The 24,646-nt window shown below is 42.9% G+C and overlaps 1 protein-coding gene across 1 annotated transcript in view; it reads left to right on the plus strand.

Annotated features, from left to right (window-relative positions):
* The window catches only part of LOC141000258 (agrin-like), a 173,448-nt gene that overhangs the window by 33,372 nt on the left and 115,430 nt on the right, over nucleotides 1-24,646 (plus strand). The window contains exon 3 of the mRNA XM_073470933.1: nucleotides 20,634-20,849. Within this exon, the coding sequence (XP_073327034.1) occupies nucleotides 20,634-20,849 (216 nt within the window). The remainder of the gene's footprint in view (nucleotides 1-20,633; nucleotides 20,850-24,646) is intronic.

Below are 24,646 nucleotides of genomic sequence, written 5' to 3' on the forward strand. Positions count from 1 at the left end.
AATCATTTAAATGTACTAAAGGGAAGTGGTTATGAAACGGTCTCAATTAAATATCAATTTAATAAATGTGATATCTCTGTATGACCTACGTTAGAAAACAAGACCATGAGCGAGAAGATTGGCAATTTCTGTATAGATATTATAAGTATAGATTCTTAATGTGTGACACAAGGGCAGATTCCAACTTATTCAAGTTGGATAAGTCATAAAGTCAAAACTATTTTTATGGCGAAGTGCTAAAGATGTACTGAGGGGTCGCACAGCCTGAGGAAAGAAGCTGTTCTGCTTGCATAGCACTAAAACACAGTTTATTTAGTTTCATCATCCTCATATAACAGTTATTAATCGTACATAGCTACAAATAGGTTCATTGCTCATCATCATTTAATGCATCCTGTAAACCGCAATGCATCACAGTGTTTCATCAGACACAAACAGTGTTTAAAATTTTACATTGATATAGTGTATTAAAAGTATCATGGCAATGGTTTCAACCACATCCAACCATACTGTATAACAAGAGTTAGTTATTTAATTGAGTAATTGATTGCGCCCTGCAGCTCACTCTATGCCTGTCCTAAGGGTATGTGGACATGTAATTGAAATTGTGTACATTGGTGTCTGTGCTCACTTAAATGGATTTAACATCACTTCACTGCCCTCTGTTTCACAGCTCAATTCTGTTCATGTGCAGTGACTTCAATACAGTTAGCCCATACAGCCTGAAGTAAGGTCATTCTAACAGTAACAGCACCAGCAGCACAAGCAAAACAATGCACACACACACACACACACACACACACACACACACACACACACACACGTACCTATGGGCCCTGTGTCAGTGTTAATTTCTTGGGTCCACACCATTAACACAACACCACCATTTAGCACACATCAGCCATCCCTCTCCCTGTCACAGGAAACTGTTGGCTCGGGAAGGGGAACACAGTGGCAGCTATTAATTATGTTGGGCGCTAACTGCCAAGTCACATTGTGTATACATGTGTGCGTACGCGCATATGCACACTTGTATTTACCTGCCGTGAGCCTTTGTAGAAGTGACTTGCGCGCTCAAACACTCAAATCGACCGGCTATTGGTCAGTCAGAGAGCCAATTGCCATCTGTTTGCTGCATGATGAAGAGGGTTCCCACTCATACACACACACACCAAAGTAACAAACTCAGAGCAATACAGGGCCAGATAAATAAGGGGGAATGGAGGAAAGGTGGGAGCAAAACAACAGGGTGTGTGCTGGAGTGAAAGGTGGAGGCTTTAACGACAATAATAGATGCAGACACATAATGATACAGAAGCGTAGATGCCTGTGCACCAATGCATGTTTATGTATTTGCTCAAATCCCACCCATGTAACTTCATGTCAGTGCAATCTCGCAACAATGGGTAAATTTTCCCACGGCTGTTGAATTCTCCCTGAGCACCACCAATTATTGGTGTTAGTGATTTGTAAGGCTCCCCTCAGGCTACGCTGAGCAAATGCTACAAGACAGAAAAGACTTGGCTTTAAATTTCACTACTTTATGCAGAAACGCACATTTTGCATGCAGAAAACCGCTGGGTGAAGAATAGTCTCTTCAGATCTAACGGTGTAGTTGAACTTCTGAGTCATGACCCAAGAGATTTAGTGTGAATGAAATAGAAGATTTAGAAAAGTAAAAGTGTAGACTTTACTACAGAATATAGGTAAGCGGACATCATGCCCAGCCTTGAGTGCTGCAGTTGCATTTTTTTTTTTTTTGACAACTGAATTCTCTGCAGTAGCTTAGGGCAAAAACTAAGGTTTCGTTTTATTATCATTCAGTGTGTAGAATATCAAAAAGGCAAGAGAGAGCCAAAAGAGCTGTTGGGAGTCTGTCCAACAATTTTACAGAGATTTACAACAATAAAGTAGGAAATCTTTAGATTGGAGAAGCTGGAACCACTCACACTTTTCCTTAATCAATTCCAATTCTTTGATTATCAAAATAATTCTAAAATGATTGTCAATCTGTCCTTTCAACACTACATAAATTACGAAATTACTCATTTCACAACTAACAATTATTCTCATTATCAATCAATCTCATCTTCTTTTCCAGCCCTGTTGTCAGGATAAAATGTTTGCAGTTAACGTTCCTACGAACCACTCATACGTTCACATTAGTACTTGTCCAAGGCCACTTGCCATTTTTACATTTCAAGAAAACATGTCATATCACATTCACGATACATGTTTATGGCCTGACTGTGAGATCAGGAGGTGTATGGGATAGTGGTGGTTGCAGGGGGGAGGAACCTGTGACTTTGGCCATATTTGCTAGAAAAGTAACTTAAACGATTCCTTCATAATCAAAATTGTCCAACTAGATGATTTATTGACTGTTTCAGCTTCACAAATTATATAAAATTCAGTCCCTCTGACTCTTTATTGGCTTTTTACTGTATTTAGCACTGTGCCATTAATCATGAATAGTGTTGCATTTTGCGGTGCGGCTCATTACGTCCCTCAGAGTTGTAGCTTATGCAGTTTTCACCATTGAGGATACTGCCATGCACAACATGCCCAGTTGCAGTGCAGTAAATCCTCTTTATGTACATGTCCAATAGCATCTTTCCTGCTGAAGTGTCTTTGAGCAAGTCCACTGAACCGCCATCAACTCCAGGCTGTGGATTTAGCAGAGAGAGTCTCCCAACAGGGAGGAGTAGCCATCACATAGTTATCACATTACTGAGGCTTTGATTCAGAGTTAACCTTGTACAGTGCAGATTTAACAGCATGACTGCAGATCAGCTCTCAGACCTTTTACATTTATCTTCCAGATTATATTAGATCCACTTATATTAAATAAATGTTTTTGTACAAATACGTGAATGAATTTTTTGTGAGGCTGACGGTGGCCTTGTTTCGCCGCCACCAGCAGCCCCAGTGTCTCGGCAAACATCTGCTCGCTCTACTGAAATGTCCTTGAACCAGACACTGAATCCCTTCCAGCTGCAGGGCTGCTGTCCAATCACTCAGCTCGGCCTCCGACGTCCCACAGGAGGGACCGACTTAAACAAAAGGAATCAATCAATATAAAGGTACACAGACCTCACCGGCCTGTTAAAGAGTAGACACTGGATCTTATTGCGTTACTACAGGCAGCAGTGAACCGAACAGCCACCACACTCACCACACACACACACCTGCAGGTCCAGTGCTGCTGTGTCTTTAATGATATCATTAGGCAAAGTCTCCTTCACTATCTGGTGTTAAGATGCCTCAGAGAGAGCTTCATTAAAGAGCAGAGCACAGTCTCTGCCCTCTTTGTCGCTCATACAGTACATGAATAGAAATGTAAATTCCCATAATGAAGCTAGTGCTAAAGTATTTGGGTGTTTTCTAACGTGTGTACATGTTTTAATCTCCGTTAAGAGGCCTGCATCGGACCATGGGTCTAAATAGACGAGACAGAAGATTGGTGTTGTGGAGACCAAGTGTAGATTGGAAACTGCTCCTTCATTTTTTTCCCTAAATCCTTCCTTGTCCTTTTCCTTCTTTTCTACTCTTTATCACCCTCAAACGCATCCCCACCCCCACTTAAGCATCTAAAGCAAATTTATGAATGCAGTATAGTATACCATGATACCCAAAAGACCCCTCCACCTCTCGAGAAACAGATCCGTCTTCTTGGATCAGCCTCGGTGGATGGCAGTGTCCGACCCTCCCAGTTGTCTGCGGTTACCAAATGGATATTTATGCGTGTGCAGGTAGGGGTGGGGTGTTTGAACACATGTCTTATTATGGAGGAAATGTGCAACATATTGGGAGTGGAATGTGGTGTAATTTGATAAGTGCATCCACAGGCATGCCAAGCCACATTCAAAGACACAGGAGAGTGCAGCGGAGGAACGATATGAATGTGCGCGTGGCTCGACGGTAACAGTTGCCCGGTTGCCCCAGGCAACCAAATTGCACTGCCGTCAACCATCTTGTTTGGTCTGGATGGCATTATTGTTGACATCAAATCTTCTATGGTACAGAAAAATGTACCCTTTGCTTTTGGTGCGGATTCTTCCTCCTGGGTGAATGAGAAGCAGGTTCAATAGAAAGCAGAGGGAACATTAACTCTGAAGGGGTGAGCACGTTCATAGGTGCATCCATTAGGACACGAAGCTTTAGAATCAAATTCCAAGAGCTTCTGGTACCAACTATATGAGAATGTAACGCAGTACTTTCAGTTAGCATGTGAAACCTTTGTGATTTCAATAATTCAATTGTTAGCATTCAAAAACTACCCAAATCTCCGGTATTTTATAGTTTTTTTTCCAAAAACTACCAAGACTGTTGATCACTGATGAAACACAGATACCACGTGATACCACCTGTGTTATACTATTGGCTGACAGACCTTGTTAGAAACTGGAACCAACCGTCAGAATTCTTACACAGAGATAAACAAAACATTCATTTTGGACCCGACAAACATTTTAAAATTATTGATTCACAATTATAACAATGAGAGATACTTAGTGACAGTCTACGTTGTGGGAAGTAACAAATAAAATACTGCTGAACAAGGTTACGTTGCTGGTTATGTAATAATGTCAATTTGATTTTGAATTAGGTTTTCTTACTTCTGCAGCAGAACCCAGAAGTTACAGTTTCATTCTGGCTCTCTATATAAATATCACAAATCCAGCTTCGAGCAAAACCTATAAACCCCTATTATGGGATTCTGAACTAAGATCTCTTTTAAATTCCAAATTGATTTACATCATCCCAACGTTAGAGAATGGCTCTTATCTGACACGAGCCAGAAAAGACAGAACAGATCTCGTTCTTCAATATAATACCCTGCAAATGTTTCATCTAAATATAGTGAGCTGACATTGTTTAATCACTGTTCATTTTATTATAAAACAGCCACTTCTCTTTAGTGAAAAGTTAATATGTGTGAGCATTATGATGTTAACCATTTCGGATATCACTTTCAGTAAAATATGGGGCATAATCGCACAGACCCATTATCATTCCATTATAAACAAATAAAATATGGTGACCATTCTGTTAAATTTGGGAACCAAAAATGTGGTTGCCAGCCTGCCAACTGTTTTATAAACTTCCTGCTGGGCTCTGCTGCTTCTCTGAGATGTGTTTGTGTGTGTGTGTGTGTGTGTGTGTGTGTGTGTGTGTGTGTGTGTGTGTGTGTGTGTGTGTGTGTGTGTGTGTGTGTGTGTGTGTGTTGCCTCACACTTCATTTTACTGGCATACATAAACAGGCATATACTGGATCACACAGTACTGCCTGGCTCTGATTGTGAGTGTGAATGCATATGTGCATATCTGCATACTGTAAGCGCTCACACGTGTGTGTGTGTGCATGCGTGCGTATAGGTGCAGCCGCTTGTGTGTTCGTGCACACAGCTGTTATATAGTGGAGCCACAGCGGCGTGGGTCAGGATGGGCTAAGCGTTCCAAAGAGAGGAAATGAAGACAAATGAACAGAGAGGAGCTAAACACTCTTCCAGTCAGCTCCATATTACTTATCCTCCGCACCCCCCTCCTCCTCCACCTCCCCCTATTTTCCCTTTCCCTCCTTCCCTCCCTCTCCCTGAGAAAATATTACAAAGCCACACAGAAAGACTCCCGACACGGTAATGAAAAGCGCAAAAGCGTGGCACTTTTTGTGCTACTTTCACGTCACCGGCAATTAATTCCACAGCGGCGGCTGGCAGGGGCCTGCGGTGTCATAATACTAACGCTAAAACCTGCGGTGCATGGACGCTGCCTATAAATTTGAATCTTTGTCAGGCTTTTTTTCCCTCTCTATCACTTACCCATCCACTCCTCACGCCTGTGTGTACATTATGTGAGCTTATGGCCTCCGAGGCACCTCTGAGGAAAAAGTTCAGTTTGATGGATAGGCAGCCGAAACCGCACTTTGATTTTCTGAAAATAACACAATCATATGCTACATTCACCTTTCGGGGCTATTAACAAAGAGAGGCTGTGATAAAAGTGTGTAGAAGTGTGTCTTCGTGAGTGTGTGAGTGCATGCGGGACAGTGATGGTGGCAGGCTTTAAAATGATCCGGGCTGTTCTGAAATACAAGTGCCTCATAATAGGCTCTGTTTGCCTCTTTACTCTCTCTTTGGTCTTTTGCACAAGCACCAGGTAAACCACGGAGGAGGGAGAGAGAGGAGGAGGAGGTCACTTTTTTACAATGACAACGCTCTGCGCCCCCTTTGTATTTTTTCTCTGGTAGGCTGGGAGGGACGCCAGTGAAAGAGGGAGGAAGGAGAAAAAGAAAATGAAGTGTTATGTGGCCATATTGATCGACAGGTCAGGGATATTGATCAGAGAGGAGAGGGGAAGGAGATGGAAAGGGAGGAGGGGAGGGGAATGATTCAGTGCTCTGTCTGGGCGAAAGAGCAACTGGAGGGGGGTACCCCTATCAACTGCAAAGAGGCCCGGGGGTTCAATATGGACAGGTGCAAAACTAGGGCACCCACGGCCCGGCCAGCCCAGTCGTCTCCCTCAAGGAGCCGCTTTCATCAACTCCTCGTGATGGGGAGAAGCTCTGTGCTCGATATTTCCTGCAGGGGCTTTTCAGCCGGGCACATCAATATTAATCTATAGGCTTGAGGGTAGGATAATGCCCTTTACCTCCTGGATCTCAAATTCACTTCTGAATGAAGATATCAAGAAAGATCCCCCGTCCTATTTTCACTTTTCCCATATGGTGGCTCTAACACCGACTGGCATAAGGCTAGTTGGCTCCCATTCTTACTTTTAACACAATTCAACACGCTTTTGCCTGCAGAATTGGTAATTTCTCCTCCAAATATCCCGAATTCCCTTGGGTGACAATGGCAGTGAGTCCACGGGCACCTCATTGTGATTAGGCATAGCAATGATGAGCATATGGAGGAGGCCGTCTCCCTTTTATCCAGTGCAGACCAGCTCAGCACTTGAGAGCTGCCGCTTCCTGGCTCGCCTTCCAAGCTCTCCCCAGGTTGTCTCTGAGTCTCATCCTGCTGCCATCTGCCACTGACTTGGGTTCCCTCCAGAAATGGTGGGGGAAAATAAAAACTGCGCACCCTCTCCTCCTCATAGTGGGAGCCAGCATGGAGGCCCAGTTTTCTCTCCAGTTCTTTACTTTAAAGAGAACTGTTGGTGGCTTGAGCCCCCTCCGGTAAGAGCAACCACTAACACTGAATTCTGGTCATATGGGAATAACTGGCAGGATGATTTGACGATTCATAGAAGTGACTTGAAGTGGTCACATTTTCAAACCATCACACGCCAAACCCTTCCACTGGCACTCAGCAAGCAATTTGAGCTCGCATTTTGCAGCAGAAAGAACATTGCAGCGTCGAGTGCGGAAGAAAAAACCTGCAGTTGTGGTCTCGGTATTTGCTGAATTTTATGGAACTGTGATCCCAAAGTAACTTGATGCTTAAAATGTCTCAATGTTCAGAATGAAAAAAACATTATTTCTTACTTATTATGAGTGCAGGTGTTGAGGAAATCCAGGGGAAATAAAGTAATCAGTCCTGCAAGTTGTATTTACCATCTGGGAGCTGAAATTAATATCATTTTCAAATACCATCATTACTCAGAACACATGCGTGCAGAAAACTACTGATTATCGCTCTTTCTCTGGCTCTGCTGCTGGACCCACTGGTTGAGGGTCATTAAGTGTGGTCAAAGCATATTATTGAAAATAGATCAAACTAGAGTGGCACTCAGTAGAGTGCATACCTCAGCCATGGTCCAACAGCTTCCTTTTGTACCAGCCACCTGTATACGCCTGATTTTTTTCATCAAGTTCCATGCAGTATCCCATGAGAAATTAACCAAAAATGTTGAAAAATGCCCTATCTCGAAATGTTTTCAACATACCTCCTTGGAGGCGGTATTAATTATGTAGCTTTTTTAGCACATTACTCACCTTTGAACCCATACTGTTTGCATGAAATTCAGTTCAGAAGGCCCTTTGGTTGTAGCGAGACATAAGTATCGCAGAATATTAAACACAATTGATCTTTACGACCCTCAGTCTGCCAGAGAAATGCCTGCTGGATATCAGAAACCAACCCGATAAATTACTATTGGTAAACAAAAGAGAACCAAACAAATGGAGGTTAATTGGCAGAGGATAATTCAGAGAAAAAAACATTTTGTTACTACTAAAAACCTCTAAAAACAGTTCTTTAGAGGAAAACACTGGTCGTTAGGGTGAAAGTCAAGAGTCTGCCCCCTAACTCTCCGCCTGACTACATTAAGGGAACACTATTTCCTGCACCAGTGTTGAACATTGGCACTCGACTTAAATCTTGTGCTGCAGAATTGTCCAAAGTGAGCTAAAGCCTTGAGATACCGGGCTCATCGTCAAGTATTGATTGGTGGTTCAAGTGTAATTTCCTAATGTTATTTTAAAATACCGACTTCTTTATTGATAGCGCAAACTAAGCCAACGCACTTACATCAGCTAAGCCTCTTACAATATCAGGATTTTTTTTTTTTGGGGGGGGGGGGGGGGGGGCTAAGAACTGTAGATGCAGTAATGATGGCCCAGATAGAGCTGACTGACTGCTTGAGGATAAAAGTGAATAGTCCTGCTTTCATCTACAACTCTGTCAGACCTGTTATGAAGTGTCTGCTGTGGGGAAGTATATCCTACAGTTTGTGTGATGTGCCCTCACATAATTTTGCAGCATGGAGCCAGGACTCATCCGCAGTATGAAGCTCCATTTTCATATTCAATTGTGTGTGAAACCCATAATCTAGAATTTCCCTCTTGTCGAGGCACATCCTGGGTAAAAGCAACTTTTTAGACAATCTGATCTTCTAAATCATTAAATATTTTCTAATCCTAACCAAATTTTGGCTGGTGACCTCCGTGATAGGCTGCTATCTCTTTCATAATCGGGTACACTGTGTTGGATTTGAGTTGACATGGAATGGCTCTGTGCAAAGTCGGTGTCGCTGCCCAGTTTTCTCTGTTTTCTCTAGGAAACTGGAGTGGTTTGTTGTGGAAATGAAGCAGAGAAAATGTGTCTGAAAACCCATGCTGTGCTAACAGTAACAGAGAAGCAAGTTTTACCCTCAGCTACTCCTCCTCCTCACACACACACACACACACACACACACACACACACGACACTCGTTTCTAATGTATGAAGTTCGAGAAAATGCAACGCTGATGAAACATTTGATGATGGTGGTGAGACATGGAGGGAAAGAGAGTGGACTGCGTGAAGAAGACAGTCAAAGACAGGCGTGGAGGAGCTGAGATGACGTTAGCTTTCGGCACTTTGGTGTGATGTCTGTGTGTGTTTGTGTGCATGATTATATGCGTCAGCATGTGTGTGTCTTTGCATCCATTTTTTCTTTGTGGACGTCGTTCTTTGTGAGAAAGTGAATCGTCCCATATACTCCCACACAATGGCTTCTTCCAATTAGCAAGCACAAAAAATACCACAGTGCGCGTGTGTGTAATATGAAAACCAAGTCTTCCTGTAAAGAGTCCATCACAGGTCTCTGGGAGGTGACGGTAAGCTCAGACAACGAGCTCCGAGACGTGAACAAAAGAGGGCTCCTCTCCTCATAATACTGGCTTAGCTGAATAATTGAATTCAGGAGCGCGCTGGCAGCCATGCTGGTTTTCTTCATGTATATTGCAGACCAGCAGTAATCTGTTCTCAAGGAGCATCTTTGGCTGTCTGCTGCTGAGTTTGTGGAGGAGATGTGAGGTGACAGAATAGGGCTCTGTCACCAGCGTCTCCATTATTGATAGCATTGGGTGGAGGGGAGCTTGGAGAGAGAAGTGGAAGAAGAGGAACACTGTGAAGCTAAAAAAGTTTGTTCGTGCCAACACACAGCTTGATTCCAATCCCCATGCCACTCATCATGAGGAGCCAAGAACAACAACTAATGGCGTTTGGGGGTTGCATTTCCTGTACAGCACTTTGGGTTGAGCAAAGCTAGCAGGGAGCATTTTGTAAGATATGCCTGCAATTTTGTAAACATTCAAAAAATGAACTTACATTATCAGCTGAATGTGAAGAAACAACAGTGTTGAAGTTATGTCAAAAACAAAACATTCAAAGAGGACATAAACAAAATATAATTAACCAAAACAGCCTGAGTTTGTCTTTCTTCAACCACCATTCGTTTGGTCGGAATACATCCTCAATTCACCAAGTAAGATCTGTGTCTTTTCTTCCCCGAAGTCATAGTCCTGGTTAGAGATGCTGTAAATCGCCTCCTTACTGTCCCCTGTCTTCAGACTGACCTCAGTCAGTACTGGGGGCTGTGTTCAGTCTCAGCAGTCGCAGCTATGTTCCCTCTCACTTCAGGCTGCCAAATCAAGCTGAGCTGGGCCCTGTTGCCCGTGGTAACTTCCCCTGTGATCTGCTCTAGGGCCAATGGCTCCACTGCTAGCTGAGCCATCAGCTGATTAGCTAACAGTAGCTAGTGCACAGCAAAGGATAGCTAGCAAAGAGCAGTAGCTGTTGGATACTATGGGGATATGCCTTGTTTTATTGGACCTACCACAGAATTCTGGTCAGATCTTACAAAGTGCACCTTTAAGTGGAGTGCCTTAGCCACGGTTGGTGGTTTACAGCCCTCTGTATCTTGACTATTGGAGGACGGCATGATTATATTGGTTAATGATTTATGAGACGTTCCCTGTGAACACTTAGAATGTTATTTATGTCTAATATATCTTTTCATCTGCCACCTGTGTTATGTTAAAGTCTACTAAAAGTCTTGAAAACGAATTTCTCATAACTAACGACTAGTTCAACACATTTTTTCAGTTTTATCGAGTGCTTTCATGCCCTCAACAGGATGAAAACGTTCTAATTCTGGACACTTTCTCTGGTGCCAGCATGTTGTGTTATGGTCTGCAGGATATCTCACAGTGTAATTAGCAGATGGCATATTCCGTATGTGTAACAGCAAAACACGTCATAGGTTAAACTCCCAATTTAGCTCTTTTAGTGAGTATGACTCGAGTGATGAGGAGTTCAGTTCCATGTGTCCATCGCCCTCACTGTTTCACTCTCACGACATCTTTCTCTCTACTTTCCTCCCTGTTGTCTTCTCCTGCTCTTGTCCCTGCCTGATCAAGACAAATAACCAAGTGTTTTTCCTCATATACCCTTCATGTATTTTTCTCCCATAACAAGCGTGATTAGGCAGATGTTCTAAGCTGTCAGGGGCTGTCATATTTCAGGCCTGATTTATGAAGACGCAGCACCTGCTATTTTGGAGACCTAAAAGGATGGAGGAGGATCTAGATGGTGATGAATGTCAAGATATTTCAATACCCACATTGCTTGCTGCATAACGAGATAAGTACTTAGGTGTTGGGTTTTTGCACCGCACAAATATCAGTGAACCATAACTAATCATACCCCTTTTGTGGCCTTTATTGATTCCATACCAGAACACCCTCTTCCTTGCTAAATGAACAAGGGTCAGCAGTTTACCAATAAATCACAGAGTGCGTATCCCATTGCGAAACACCATCTGTATTATGGTTAGATGGCAGGCAGATCACGTTTCCACTCTATACACAGCTCTGGGGTTGGTTTTGAAGCATATTTTGAAACCTCTCTCAACAAGGTTTTCAGTCTAATTGCTTTGGCAATCACTGTTCTCATATGGCCAAACAAAGTGAACAAAGGGAGAACTGCTCCAGGGTTTGGAATAATTTCTCACACCCAAGTAGGTGTGAAAAATGCATTTGCTCTATGGTTCGAAAAAGGTGAGAAACTGCTCTGCTCTGAGGAGAATTGGTTGATTAGAGGGACATTTAACTGCATTCATTGAAATAAATGTCAATCAGCTTCAAACATTTTTACATATATATATTTGATCACTGACATAAGATATATTACCCTTAAATTGCATGGTGAAGTAGGTCTGGGCAATATATCCATGAGACAATACACGGTTTTAGATTTTGGATATTGTTATATCGTGATGTGGCGTAAGTGTTGTGTTTTCCTGGTTTTAAAGGCATCATTACAGTAAAGCGATGTCATTTTCTCAACTTACCAAACCGTTATACTTGACATAATACTTCCCTCTATCCACTCAGTCATCATATCCACATTACTGATAATTATTTATCAAAAATCTCATTGTGTTAATAGTTTGTACCAACAGTCATTCCCAAAAAACTGATGCAATATCTAAATCGCAGAAGCTACAAAACAGCATTATAATGAAAAACGTGTCTCTAGATGTTTGAACCTTTGCCTGTTTGGTGCAGAGCTCAACAAATGTCATCACATCATCTTAATTTGAATGTTTTTGTTCTTCAGTGAAACTGAAAATTGTGACGCAAAAATAATCATTTGCACATATCATGAACCATATCTCAGACATTATATCTGTCTAAAGAATTGCAATATGATTTATTTTTATACCACATTGAACAGCCCAAGTCAAAAATATTGTGATACTCTGATTTTGTCGTGTGTTTTTGAGGAGATTTCAAAATATCATATATCACCATACAGCCCAGAACTTTAGCAATATTGTTTTGATGCCATATCCCCCAGCCCTGTACTGGGCCAGCCTTCTTGTTTAGTTTATGTTAAGTTTATTTTATATTCAGCAATTAAAGAAAATTTAGAATTGTACCCAATCTTAACTGAACAAAATGTAAAAAAAAAACATTTTAAGGTCAACACAAAACACTTATTTAAATTGAACAGTAAAATATGTTGATCATTCAATTCCTAGAAGGACACATAGATGTTTTCTGATCTGATGCCCTGATTGGCTAGATGGCAGAATTGTTTTTTTGCCCTCTTAAACTGTTACAAATGACTGTTGAAAAATAAACTTTGGTTAGGTGTAAGCACAAAAAGGACTTGGTTAGGTTTCGGCAAAGGTTATTGTTAAAATAGCTACTCTGTTAAGGTTAGGACTAGAAAAGACAATGCTGAATGTTTGTTGGAAACAGAAAGAGCAGTCTCCCGTGTTAAACCACACATACAGTATGTTGTTTTGGGCTCTTGATGCTGTTGATTTCCTTCGAAGGTCAGTCTCTAACCACATTGTAAAAGCTTTACCTATTTAACCTCAATTCGTGTCTGTGGGTATAAAACTGCTGCCACCCTCACAACAAAACTCAAAATGAACCTGCGGGATGCATATTTGTGTGTGCACACTGTAGCTCCTGTGCGTGTGTGTTTTTTTTTATTTACACTTAATGCCAGTGGGACTTCATTAAAATTAAAAAAAGTAACCACAGCCAAGGGAGACTAGAAATAGCAATGGCAAAATCTTAGAGCGGGAACAACAGTAGTCGCTGAGGTGACTGAGCAACAAAGCCAGCAGGGAGAATATGAGGATCTAAAGGCGGTTGGTTTTAAAGACGCAGATCTTCTAACAAGCAGAGCCGCCATATTGTATATATACATTATGACTTAGTGATTTTGATACAGAGATGTAAATAAGGAGAATGAATTACTAATTACGCTGTTTTTGAAACCAGTTGGAGACAGACACACAGTGGCTGCACATTGGGAGCTTCCTTCCTTCCTTTTTGTTCGTAAGAACCTAGAGGAAATTGTTTCTGCATCAATTATCAGAGTATTTGCAGCTGGCGAGGATTTCTTTGACTTACCGGATTGAACGAGGCACACGTGTAGAAACTGGGAGGGATTTAAATTGCAGGTCTTTTCCCTCCATCTCGTATATTTCGGCTTTAACCTTCCCCTCACCTCCTTTTCTTTCTCCCGTACAGCATTTATTCTAATAAAAGCTCTCCTCCCCCCCCTACATCTCCTCATCTTGACTCTCTCTGTCTCTAACTTTATCTCTCACTCTCCGGAAAGGCGCATGGACTCGTGCAGGTCTGGAATGTGCACGGCGAGCAGAAGCCGCCGTTTGGTAAATAAGTTCATCCTGCGTGTTAGCCAGGTCAGGGCCCGGGCGCTCAGCTGCACGAGTGTGTGTGTTACATTCAGCGAGCAAGAGGAGAGAGAAATTGATTGCCCCCTTTATGTGAGGGAATGAGAAAATACTGTACCAGCCTACACACTCACTCTCTCACACACACACACACAAAGATGTACTCACATGCTCAAAACTCTCCATCTTCAAGCGGAGAGCTGCAGAGAGAAAATAAACTAATGGCTCTTTACAGTTTGTTTTTCGTCAATTTGTTCATTCTGCTGTTGCCCTGATAAGAACAGCGAGGTAGAAAAAAGCAGGACAAGAGAGAAGTTGTTTTCGTCTGGAAATTCTCTACGAGAGTCTCCGTTCTTTCCCTCCTTCACCCCTTTTTCTTTTCATTTAACCGGTTTAAAGAAGTGATTTTCTCATATCGAGCCGGTAAGGTGGGGGTGTTGCTTTGTGGGCTGATGTTTTCTTTATTTCACGCTGGGCGTTGTATGATTGCATCGAGATCAATAATTGACTGCATTGGTCCCCTGAGGACCACTAACCAGAGATCAATAGAAGCCTTGTAGGGTTGCTTTCTCCCTTCAAATATTTTACCAGGCATAACTGCTGCCCACTGTTGTGTTTCTTTCTTAATTTATTTTTTTCGCAATGACTCAGTATATCACTTCTGGACTTCTGCTGTAAATAATGGAATTGATGGGCGAGGAAAGGGAACTTCTCTGCAACTGTTAATCAATGCTGCTCCAATCTATCGCTGCTCTCCACACCGACGCAACTCACCTAGAGCTTCTGTGCTCCACGTGGCCATTTCCAGAGAATTAGATTTTCAAAATTAGATTCTCACCCCAAAGCGGGAAACTGCACAATTGCACTAAATGAAGACTAAACATTCATTCAGAAGAATTACTGTGAGGAGATTCATAAGGGGATTCATACAGAGCTGCACGTGTGTGTGTGTGTGTGTGTGTGTGTGTTTGTGTGCATATATAAGCCACCTGTGTGTATTAGGGAAAGTTTCCACTCCCAGCCTGATGAGGCAAGCCGCCCTGTGCCGATTGCATCACTGGCTGTTTCCATAGCAACCTGTCCCCTCACCACGAAGGTCTTCTGGCGCAGCTACACCGACAGAGAGGCTAAAGCCCTCTAATAGAGAGCATGAGAGAAGGAGAGAGGAAAGGACTGTTTAAAGCCGGGCCGGCCGAGGAGCACATCTGTATTACTTAGCGTCAGCTGAAAAGAAAGGCTCCCTTTATTAGGAAGTAAGTGGAAGATGTCCCCCAGGAGTGCTAGAGCATAATGAATTTAGACTCATTCAACATTAATGCGATGTCGCTTCGATGCCACCGAGCTGTATCTCCCTCCATCAACTTCCGTTTCCTGATGTCCTGACAGTGTCTAGGTCATCAGTCAATGTGGAAGCCACCGTTTGCTGATTTAATCTGATCACAGCACAATTGGCTCCACCTGAACGGCTTATTCAACACAGTTGCCATTTGTGCGTCACCGCCCCGGCTGTCCTGGATAATTCAGCCGCTATTCTTGTCACCCATGTAAAGTTCAGGACCGTTAATTATTCATGCGCACCTTTCCTCCCCTTCCTTCCCTTCCCTCCCCTCTTCTTCTTATATCCTCTCCTCTCCAGCTGAAGCGAACCGGACTGCTGTGAAATAATTCAAAAACGTGACAGGTATCTCCCCCGCCTCCTCCCCGGCAGAGAATAGGGTTCCTTCCACCAAAGTAGCCATTTTGAGTTTGTCAAGGCGATTCTGTCAAGCCTTATTGGGTCTGAACGCGTTCATGCTTGCCACGACAGACCATTTCTCTCCTTTTCACTTTGTTTGAGGTAAATGCAACAAGGCAGGAAAACAATGAAACTGATAGAGCATTTCACCACCAACACAGGCTGTAGGGACATTTTCTTCACAGAGTAGAAACAATCAAAGTAATAGGAACTACCGGTTTTGGGGCACATTTATTGAATCTGTGTCTGTCTGAATCCAAGGAAGCAACTTGCACAAAATGTTGCACGGATGATTTATGATGAAGTTTATACACCTGTACTGAATCCTGAAGCATCAGAATTTGTCAGTACAATCGGTATAAAAAAGTGCCAGCAGAGAACTATGCCCAACTGCTTTCGATCACGGCCGTGCGATCCCTCTCCTTTCATAACCCGCTGACGTAGAGAGAGCATCCTTTAAGCATGTCATATTTAATGGATGAGCGGCCCAAACACAGGATGAAATGTTACCTGGACAAGACGTTCGCCTTGACAAGCACAAACTGGACATGCTGTCTTTTCTCCTCAATGGGATTTTCTTCCGCAGCCTCCAAGAGAAAGAAAAAATCCCAACATGGAAATGAAGCTTTTAAAGCTTCGGGGCTGGAGATTACCTTACACACTTACATGGACCGGTGAACATGGACACACACGTTTAGGCTCTCAAAAAGACATTTGCACAAAGAAATGCAAAGCTTACATTCATGCTTAATTTTAATTATGCCCACTCTAGTATGTATACAAAAGCGCACACCTCTGCATGCACTTAAGAGCTGTTTTACTAAACAGTTTTACAATATCAAGAAAACCAAACAGTAAAACGGAGTATTAACTTTCATTTCTGTTGGAGATGTTGCACAGTAGCTGTCAATAGTGAGCACAGTATAAGAATGCAGCAGTGCAGTCAGCCACTCCATAATAAGAAAGGCATTTATTTTTTATAATGTTCCATGTCATCAGCTCAGCTCAGCTAGAAGCTACTTTCTTGCTTGGACACTTCAGCAGAGCAGACGCCATGTTGCTCCCACACACACACACATTCAGTATACACACAGATACATACGGATTTAAAATCCACACTACTATCACGAATCAAGTGAGAGAAAAGATTCTCCAAAGGTCAGGTCTATTAGTCCCAGTTGTTCTCATTATAAGCACATCTGTTATCTGGAAACATCTATATGGAGGATCCTGGCAATAGACGAGGGTAAAGCTTTAATTTTGATATGAAGGATGGCCATGCTGAAATGTCTTCTGAATAGCTTAGGGTTATGGATAAATGTATCTGATGTGGCAAAGTGGCTTTACCCCACCAAAGTGGGTCTAGTGTATATATACAGGATCATAACATAACAGGATCTGCGAGAAAAGAAAAATAAACCATTGTCTGAATGCTGGAGCTGTTCTTTAAAGTGGAATCATGGAAGGGACACTCAGCACTTAAAGATCAGTGCTATCCAATAAATGCTAATGTGCATGTAAAATCCCTGATCTTTATTGGTTCATTGTAATTTAGGAGGTGGTAGGACTTGGGCCTACATGCTAGCCATAACCACTGTGGGTAAAGCAAGCCCTGTCAGTGCTGCTGCACTGTTTCCTGTACGGGGCAGCCTGGAACCTAAAAAATATGCTGATGCGTCTGTAAGGCTAAGCATAATATTTTCTAGGAATTAGCTTATATACATTTAAACTTAAACCATTATGTGACATACACTTAGTTGCTATTTCATTTAAACTAGCTAAAACTAATTACTAACTGAAAACAATGCATTTTGTTAAAAATCTACATCAGAGCAATTTGCCAGGTGGCAGCCAGAGGAATGCACTAGGCTAATGCTAATGCTAATGCTTGGACAAGCGGCCTTTATTTATGCTGTTGGCCACCATGTTTGACACTTTCAATTTTTAATACATCAAAGAGGCAAAGTCATTCACAGGAGCAGGTCCTGAGTCAGAGGTAAAGGTTTTAGCATTTATGTTTCTTAGCTTGTTTCATGGAATATTCCAACTATGCTAACTGCTTCCACTGTAAAATGAACAGGTCATCTGTCTCGCATGCTAAATTTTCAAGAACCACTACCTTTACCCCATCATGTCAGCATCCCCGACATTGGATAAAGTGTGTCACGAAGACAAAAACACAGACTCTGAGGCTGTGTGGTAGGCTAGCTCTGTTAGCTCTGCTAGGAAGGCTTCTCGGCTTTATTGATATATCCTTTATTTCACTAGGAAGTCACATCGACATAAAAATCTCTTTTACAAGAGAGACCGAGCCAAGACAAGGTCAAAAGGATGAGCAGCATGAAGGACACGACAACAGCAACAACATCAGCATGTGGACACAATGTATAAATGGCAGACTAGCCTACATGTTTAATGGCCGTCTGTGTTTATTTTATTTCATGCAATAGTAGGACAAACAACACCACTCTCGTAGGAAAAGCTTTGGCTTCCTGCCGAATACATTCTATCACAGCTGTTGCCTTTGTAAAATAATATCTATCTGTCTCCAGGACATGTCCACCAGAGCCCCTCTGTTTTATTATTGTTTCTGCACTCCCAGAGATCGCTTGTCAATCAAACCAAGGCAGTGTTTCTCAAATATATTGTTGACAAAGTTTATGTCCATGGTGTAATTTTGTTTTCATCCAGGGCAAGTAACACCTTTCATATTAACCACCGCGGCTTTCTCTCTCGTCTAAATAAACCGGATGTGTCAGATGGATCTTTTCTCAAGTACCAGGAGGATATCTCGCAGAAAGAAGTCCCAGTACATAAGTATGCACTTTGTATACTCGGCCCACAGCCTGCACTTGATACCTTCACTTTGACAGAACCCTCAGCTCTGGTGTCAGTCTTTTGTCAGTCGGCTAAGCTCGAGGCTAGAGTGAGATTTTCTTATAGGGAAACATCTCAGAAGAGATGTGGTTACAAACCACTGCTGGCATTCTTGATTTGTTTTCTCTCCAGGTGGTGTGTTCGCTGTCAGTGTTTACAGTATGTATTTTTTGTGAGTCATTTTAATAACATTATTAACAGTATTCGCTTTATGTCTGTTATGTATGTTTTTAAGAAACAGGTGACACATTTAAAACCAGATCACTGTTTCACCTGCAACCTCGGTCTCTTGTGGAGTTTTTTCCCTCTGTCATACTAGCACCCTCCCTCTCTCTTGTACACATCTGACACAGTTCGATTGAATTTCACCTCTTGTCACTCTGCTCGCATGGCTTCGCTTCCGAGCCACCCGCTGACACTCACACGTACAAACACACAGACACACACACTCGCGGCGCATGGTGGTGTGAAGTGATGGCGGAGCAGTGGGCCAGTCATGACAAGGCCTTCATGCAAGCACCTGGCTCTGTGTGTGTGTGTGTTGTGTGTGAGACACCTAATGCCTACACCTCTCAGACACACGCACGCTGTCAGGAATACAGATGCATTCATGGATAGCTTCGTGCACACACGCAAACACACTCACACACTTCTTTTTCCCCTGGTACAAAAGAGAGTGAGCTCAGGTAGCTGTCAGGCGCTCTCCCACAGGGAACAGTGGGCAAGTCAAAAACAGCCTCCTCGCCTGTCACTCCACACACACACACACACACACACACACACACACACACACACACACACACAATCACACACAATCACACACACATACACAGTCACATTCACACACTGTGCTTCGGTGCGAGGAGAGAGACAGAATGAGATGCCTTGGGCAGATGCTGGACCAGTTGTCTATGCTGCACACAAAGAGAGTGTGTGTATGTGTGTGTGTGTCTATCAGAGTGTCTGTCTATCCAGTAGCCCAAAAGCCATCTGCCAGTGAGTCCAAGTGGACATGCCGCGTTGCGTTTAGTCCTGGCCTGGGAGCCAGTGATAAGAAATAGCTGTGTGTGTGCACGTGTTGTGTGTGTGAGTGTGTGACATGTATATCCTCGGCAGTGACACTGCTTGTTCACCCCTCCAACCAAGAGGACTTTTTCGAGTGGACTTTTTTTAAAATGTGTTTTCGTCCATTGATTTACGATCAGGTTGGCTACCTGTGAGAGCCTGGCATCTCTTTTAACCCCCCTCCCAGGACTGAGGCAAGGACGTCACGCCAGCTGGCTGCCAAACAGCCCTCAAAGTGGGCGCAGAGCCACAGCAGCTGTAGCTGCCACAACACGGGTCAATTACTTTCTAAGTTGGTGTTGTGTACACACAACACGGGCGCACACGCTCACAGGTACTCCCTGTTTCACACTTGATCAAAGCTGAGCAGTCAGTGGGAAGTTTTAGGATCAAGGTCTCAGCAGTCGTCGTGGCTTGACTTGAAGTGTGTGGCTAGCCTTGGTTTGTCTTCATTTACACCCCCTCCTTGTATTCCATGGTGGATCATTGATGTCTCAAAGACTGGGATGAAAATGAAATGTGTCCACGAGCCTGCTGCCTGTACATCGATTTCGATGTTGTTGTTGACTTTTTCAAATTTTTAACCCCAGAGCTTTTCTGAATTCTGCAATAGGGCTCAGCACGCCCAGCAACACACTGTGCTTGCACTGCATGGGTGGACAGATTCTCCCTGAATGAATTGAGAGCATCTGTTTGCTTTACGCCAGGATCACATTTAATCCCTGATGCATTTGTGTTGCTGAACTGTGCTGACACTTATTGAGACGAGCCTGCTCAGACGTGCCTGTCTGATTTTAAGACTTATACTTTCTTTGCATTCACTCATGAGAACTTCTCTGAAAACATATTAGCTTTAGCCCATTAAAGTGTTAAATTACATATGTATTGTGCAGGTTTGTGGTCAGAGTCAGACAGCTTAGAGCTGCTGGAGCTGACCTTGAAGTCGTGATATAAAGCAACAGTCTGATCCGCTGTTCTTATATCAGTCCTAACACCTCCACCTTTTTTTTTTCTTCCTGTCTGGCAGGCTGCAGAGGGATGCTGTGTGGCTTCGGCGCTGTATGTGAACGTGACCCGACTGACCCGGCCAAGGCTGAGTGTGTCTGCAAGAGAGTGGATTGTCCGTCCTTGGTGGCGCCTGTTTGCGGCTCGGATTCATCCACCTACTCCAACGAGTGCGAGCTGGAGAAAGCCCAGTGCAACACACAGCGACGCATTAAGGTGCTGCGCAAGGGACCCTGCTGTAAGTAACACCACCTGCCTACCAGCTAACCAACCACTCTGGCAGAATATCTATTTTAACACCAGGTCCTGTTTTTTTGAGTCTGAAAATTGTTCTTTTTGAAACAAATGGTAAGTTGTTTGAGATGAATCCATGCTTCTTCAGTGTACAGTGAACAGCCACGAGCAGCCGAGGCAGTAAAAGAAATTCCGATGAAAGCTACAAACTGAGAGCTGAACAGAGCTTTCTCACTAGACATGGTTGCCCTGCTGCCGAGCAGAACCACAGAGGCGCAGTTCAGCACAGGTATCCCCTGCTGTGGGGAAGTACGAGTAATGCATGTCATCACAGTTTGGCTTGGTACAACGTGGCTAAAGCGCATCGACGTTGTCTCATAACAAAAACCAAACAGAATTTTTCAAAATTTCCCCTAACTTTTCCCTGAGTCATCTGCCTTTTTCTGCCTCATCGTGTCCAATAATTTGCATGAATGCAAATATGAGATTTAATTACTTGATACGATGGGAAGGAAAAGCCAATTTAAAGTTTGACATTCAAACCCTTTGTATGCTCATTTGTCCAAAAGAACAAAAGTTGTGCATTTAAAGACAATGGAGGTTGAGCAGACTGTTCTGTATTAATGAGATCATCACACTCCAAAGGAGACGGATTGATATCAGTCTTCAAAGACCTCTGGCATTACCAGAATTTTTGATGTCAGCGCGTGTTTTTTGAAGTGTTACCATTAGTATATACAGGGTCTGAACATCTTGAAAGATCAGATTGGCGCCTTTGATCCAGAAAAGTCGATCCCACTCGAGTCGAGTCCACTGAATATACAATATTTCAGAAAGCAATCTGACCGCAAACTGACACCATTAAACCTCTGTGAGAGTTGAATTTAAAAGTATAGGTGAATAAACTGCTTAAAGCGTGGCAAATTTGGAGGTTTCTGATGAAATAATAGACACAGGATGTGGGATGTTAGGACAAAATCAGCCAAACACAAAGCTGCAGGCCTCTGAGTGACGCTAAATTGCTTGTTATTGTCAAGTAAACAGATTTCTATTACAGCCTGTCCTAATACAACAGGCTTTGCCTTCCTATCTTTATCCCCAATACTAAAACACGTCCCCATTATGCCCAGTCTATTGTCTTTCCAATATGGCTACGCTCCCAGTGCTTAAGCACCACCTGCACCCTCACAAAAACAAAGTGTGCCACTCAGTGCTCCCATTGGTGGCCATGCAGTGTCTATTTCATCCTTTAGCCCCTGGTGGGTGCCTATGTTCCTGCTTTACCTCTCATTGCTTCTCCTCAGCAAAGCCCATCAAGATCCAGGGCTCTGAGGGGAGCAGCAGATTCCTGCCAAAGCTGCAACATTGCAGCAGCCTCAATAATAACTATAGTGTTTTGTCAGCGGTGCGCCTGCCTGCCAGTGTGGGCCCGCTGCTAATTCCAGGGGTCTGATTACAGTGCCGGCTTGGACCTGGCAGTAATAACAAGCTTGGTGACTGCTCACCACTGGCAGAGAGGAAATAAAGAGATATAAAGGACAAGGAGAGGACAGAAGGAACAGAGAGTACAGTGGAGAAGCATCAGGAGAGGGAAGGAGGAAGGAGACATGTTGAAAAAGGAATGAGCTGTGAAACATTTAGAGAACAGGGGGATGCAGTGAGTGATCGAGTGAGTGAATGGGTGAACAGAATACATGAGTGGATCAAATCCAGGGAGAGAAAGTAGCGTGAGTGCTGTAATGATGGTTTATGGAGGGCTAAGGCCATCAAAAGCACCGTAATTACCACTGGCAACAACAGCAGGCAGTGACTAGCAAAAAAATAAAGTAAAAAAAAACAAAATAATAATGATGATGATGCTAATGATAGTATTGCTGATAATAACTACATGCTCGCCACCAGAACAGGGACTTTGGCTCTTATCGCGTCACATCTGCATCGGGGAGTCAAAAACTTTTTTACTCTTCCGTTGCCTGTATTTAAGATAGGCCAGTATAATTGATCCTAATGGTAAAGCAATTTTTAAGTCAGACTCGACATGTACCCATTGAAGCTTGCTCATTTTCACAGAATGCAGATTTCTTGTCATTATAACTTTGGAGACAGGAGTGTTCTGAGTGTTTTATTACGTATAGTATATTAAGCTCTTTCTTGTTCTGAACAGCGAGTCAACACGCACACTGCTGCAGGGTCCACATAGGCTTACCTCTTCCACTCCTCTGACTACGGTCAGAATTAATTCATCTTACAGTGAATGATGTTGTGCTTAACACACAGTACACAAGCCTTGTTATATGTATCTTTTATTAAAAATCAAAAACATTTGCCCTCAAAGTTGTGTCTATTTTTCCCCACGGTATTGAACATGGTATCCAATATGGATAAATTAGTGTCACTAGTGTCTATCCCGATAGCTCTGCTGCCTTTATGTACATGTAAGAAGGTAAACAATGAAGAATTCCATAACTCCACTATCTTTGAAACTGACAACTGACAAATGACAACCGCTCTTGTGGAAAGTGTCCTTAAATTCCCTTTTCTAGAAATTCTGCCATCTTCTTTCTACCAGCACTATATAGTTTTTGTTGCACTGTGCGTTGCAGTGAACCAGCCGTCACCTTCAACTATGTGCCAATCTGTAAGTTTATTGACCGTTGCTTTTATTGCAACAGCCTTGTTGAAAGCTGCCACACAAAGCAGACATATTATATTCAATGGACAGTATTCAGAAGGGTGAGGATGAGACCCAAGAATCAAAGGAAGTAGTCATATAGCTGGATGAAATCCAAAAAAACAATTAAAGATGGTTTTAAGTTTGTTTGTAGCTGAATTGAAGTATGTTTGTATTGAACTGTCAGTAGAGGTATATATATATACACCAGAGTGCAGGATGGTATATGTGCATGTCTGCAAGGATGTGTGCATGCGAAAGAGAGAGAAGGTGTTAGGAGGTCAGGGGAGGCAGAGTGACAGGTTCTCATTCTCTTTCTGCCGCCAATAAATCCAGCCGGTACACAGGGTCTGGACAGGTCACTCTTGCTTAGATTATGGAGTTGTCAGGGCTGATGGAGGAAGAGAGAAGCAAAAGTGGGAAGGAGGGAGGGAGAGCTGAGCAAATGGGAGAGCTTTTAACTTTAAGAATAGTGTGGGCGGTTGGATTGGTGCTTTTGTGCAAAGCCTCGTTTGACTCATTCGATTTGAATGGCGGGTTTTCATTGGGGTAAGTGAATTGGCTACCGTTCTGAGAAACCGTCATGTCCAATTCAAATCAACTCGGGAGTCTTATCTGGCACTCGGGAGTGCAGCCACAAAAGAAGTTTTTTTCCTCACAGATTATCCTCTTTTTAAAGGGACCGGAGTTATATGGAGCATGATGTTAGCAGTAAATACAAGTCTGTGGCTCAGGGTATGTTTTAGCAAACAGGAAGGGAGTATCAGCCGGCAGGTCCCTGACATCTGTAGGAGGTTGCAATCTCTACATTTCCCAATACGGGCATGTTGGTGCGTACTCAAGTGCTAAGGTACTAAAGTGCTTAAAGTTTGGGACTGTAACTTTTAAAAAGGAGGAATAAAACATTCTTCCTCTTAAATTGGTCCCAGACTAGAGGATAATTGGGCCGGTTCTGGGTCTGATGCACCCTCTGACAATCACATCGGTGTTCCCATTTCGACTAGAAATTTTGACTAGACTTGCTGTGATTTTCACCTTTTTTCATACTTTTTCTCTCCCGAGCCATGTTGGTGTTGACGTACACCGAGCCATTTCGTACAGAACTAAATGGTACATCTATACAACGAAAT

The sequence above is a fragment of the Pagrus major genome, chromosome 7, assembly GCF_040436345.1.
Source record: "Pagrus major chromosome 7, Pma_NU_1.0".
NCBI lineage: Eukaryota > Metazoa > Chordata > Actinopteri > Spariformes > Sparidae > Pagrus > Pagrus major.